Raw genomic sequence first — 2,711 nt, 5'->3', positions numbered from 1 at the left:
TCCACAATTTTCTGAGGATTCATGAGTCGGCAGTGGACGCAGAGCTGAACCATTTCTCTACTAATTACATCCCTTTGGACTACACACCACATGGAAGACCTGGAGTGTCTGGACTGGCAGTCCGTAATTTGTATACAGACTATTTTGTATCACCTGAGGGAGCAGTTCCTTGGCAAAGGGATGTGCTTTGTCTGCCAAATTAAAATTTTAGAGGGACTGTTGTATTTCCGGTTTATGTTACAAATGTTAGTAGTTAAAGTTGCAGTAGTAGAGTAGGGACTCGCAAGAGAATGAGGACCCTTGACGCGGGTTGCGAGCTAATGTATTTCTGTTTTTTTTTTTTTAATTCTTTATTAATTAAAAAAAAACAAAAAACGATTATTTGCATTTGGCAGAAATGCAGACCAATACCTCATTATGTTTTGCAACAATAATGAAGACAAACACATAATTAACTATAAACTTATTTTATTTCTTGCATAAAATAGTGTCAACAAACATAAACAAAACTATGTTATATAACTAAATTATAAATTGTAAAAGGATTGCGAAGGTGCAGGTTCATGATGTGGTCGTGGAACTGCCTCCCCCTGCTGCATTTGCCCATACTGTTGCTGAGAAGGTCCTGGCATGCCATAAACTGAACGATCGTCACTGAATAGCGGCATTGAGTCTACATATGACGGATGCTGGATGCCTTGGGCGGTTGCTGCAGGTGCTGGAGGGACAGAGTTGAAGGTGCTTGCATCACACCCCCGTCTATGAAACTCGATGGCCTGATGCATTGCACGTGGGTCAGGATGTGTCGCAAATATTTCCACGACTTCCATTAGTGCTGTTTGGCACCTTATCTGTCTGGAAATTGGCACTCTTTTAAGAATATTAGAGAGAGCGCGACAGAAGGTGCCCTCTTCAGTTTCAGTAGCTCTTTTCTCCAAGTGCTCTAATACACGCAAGTCGACTTCCTGCCTTGGCTCTGTACGTGTTGGACCTTTGGCAGAACGTCGACGTTTACCTCGGGGTATAATTTCTTCGTCCGCGGCACAGACTGGATTATCCACTGTTGTTGGTTCCGCTGTCACAGGAGTGGAAGTGGACCTAGCAGTCCCCAAAGCTACGTCAGGCTCTTCAATTTGAGTCTCATCAGAGTCTTCTTCTTCCTCCAGATTATCCTTGGTTCTGTTTGAAAATGAAAACATAATGTTAGGGAATTTTTGTAGTAATTTAACGTCATGTCTACAGCTGGGCAAATACACTATGTATGCATCACTACATGCAGAGCCCTAGGAAAGACAGGGCCGCATAGCAAACTTTTGACTGGGGCCATCCCTCCACTGGGTGTCACACCCCCCCCCCCTTGTAGATAGTGCCTTTTTTGCTGCCCCCACCCCTGTAGATAACGCCATACAGCCCCACACTGTACACTGTATGGCATTATCTACCGGGGTACTATATGGCGTTATCTATAGGGGGACTGTACGGCGTTATCTAGTGAGGGGGCTGTATGCCGCTAACGCCATACAGGCCCCCCTCCCCGCCCCCCGGACAAATGCCACCTATAGTGTGTCCTACAAATACATGCGTTATCGCTGGCAGCGATAGGGTGAAGGGGGGACTGAAAGTCCCCTTAATTTCTGCCGTCTGCACAGCTCCAAAAAATTTAAAGGAGCGCTGGTTATGTATGCGCACAAGCACGACTTTGGCTCCATTCATTTTTACGGAGCTGGCGAAAGTACAAGGTTTGGGATGGAGAAGTTCAGGGTACTTTCTGTCCCCCGTTCTCCCTGTCAATGCCAGCGATCACACATGTATCCCCTATTCAGTGGTTAGGGGATACATGTCTGTTGTTTAATGTCAGAGCGGGGAGATACCTCCCTGCTCAGCCGTAGTGTTCAGTTGCGTCCCGCTGTAGCCGTCATAGCGGCTGCTAGCGGAGCCTCCGGACATGGTGGAGTCCCCTCAAGCCGCGGTCCCCGTAGCAGTCGCTACGGCTGCTACAGCGGTACTTACACAACTGGCTACATGGGCAGACTACAATGATCAAAGTATATAAGCAATACTTACGGGCCAACCTGCATTACATCAAGAAGAAACGAAAGTTGTTTGGTGTACATGTATGGTTTTTTTTTTAGACGTCCGTCTCCGCTCTTCCCCTTGTCATTCATCTCACGCTTTAATTGGTCTCGGCACGTGTTCCAGCGTGTTTTGACGTTTTCGACTATGATATAAAATAAACCAATCACAGATCAACATTTTAGAAGAGTACATTACTAGATATTAGGAAATGTTGTTTATTATATGAAAATGATGCTGCAAATTTTTGTTGTTTACGCAACAAATCTGCACCTACATTTGCATATTTGACAGGTAATTCCGACGTTGCAGAAACTACAGCAGACTTGCCACGTTTTCCATGTGCCCACACGACAGCGTCCGTAACGGCTGAAATGACGTTGCTGGTTTCAGGAGAAAACATCACCCGTAATTTCAGCCGTAAAGGCATGTGCTGGCGCTTTAACGCAGCGCCTTTACGGACGTAATTGATTTTCATAGGAGCCCATGAATAACGGCTCCAATTATGGCACAAGAAGTGACAGGTCACTTCTTTGACGCGGGCGTCTATTGACGCGTAAATATACACGCCGCTTGAACACACAAACGTCAGCCCATTGCTTTCACTGGGCAGATGTTTGTCAACGCTATTGCGGCGT

General features: G+C 45.9%; 1 protein-coding gene across 1 annotated transcript; it reads right to left on the bottom strand.

Moving 5' to 3' along the window:
• Positions 1-512: 512 nt before the first annotated feature.
• On the bottom strand, positions 513-2,115 carry LOC142740963 (uncharacterized). The gene is made up of 2 exons (XM_075850368.1): positions 2,065-2,115; positions 513-1,179 (listed from the first exon to the last, which is right to left on the bottom strand). The coding sequence occupies exons 1-2, from the start codon at positions 2,112-2,114 to the stop codon at positions 528-530; spliced, it is 702 nt and encodes a 233-aa protein (XP_075706483.1). The 5' UTR covers position 2,115; the 3' UTR covers positions 513-527.
• Positions 2,116-2,711: the final 596 nt, after the last annotated feature.

This window comes from Rhinoderma darwinii, chromosome 2, assembly GCF_050947455.1.
Source record: "Rhinoderma darwinii isolate aRhiDar2 chromosome 2, aRhiDar2.hap1, whole genome shotgun sequence".
NCBI lineage: Eukaryota > Metazoa > Chordata > Amphibia > Anura > Rhinodermatidae > Rhinoderma > Rhinoderma darwinii.
This window is presented reverse-complemented; position numbering and strand designations above follow the sequence as displayed.

Excerpts from the sequence above, each read along its gene's own strand:
- LOC142740963 (XM_075850368.1), bottom strand. The coding sequence starts at position 2,114 with ATGTACACCAAACAACTTTCGTTTCTTCTTGATGTAATGCAGGTTGGC. Across the intron at positions 1,180-2,064 it reads GATGTAATGCAGGTTGGCCC|AACCAAGGATAATCTGGAGG; the intron begins GTAAGTATTGCT and ends ATTTTCAAACAG.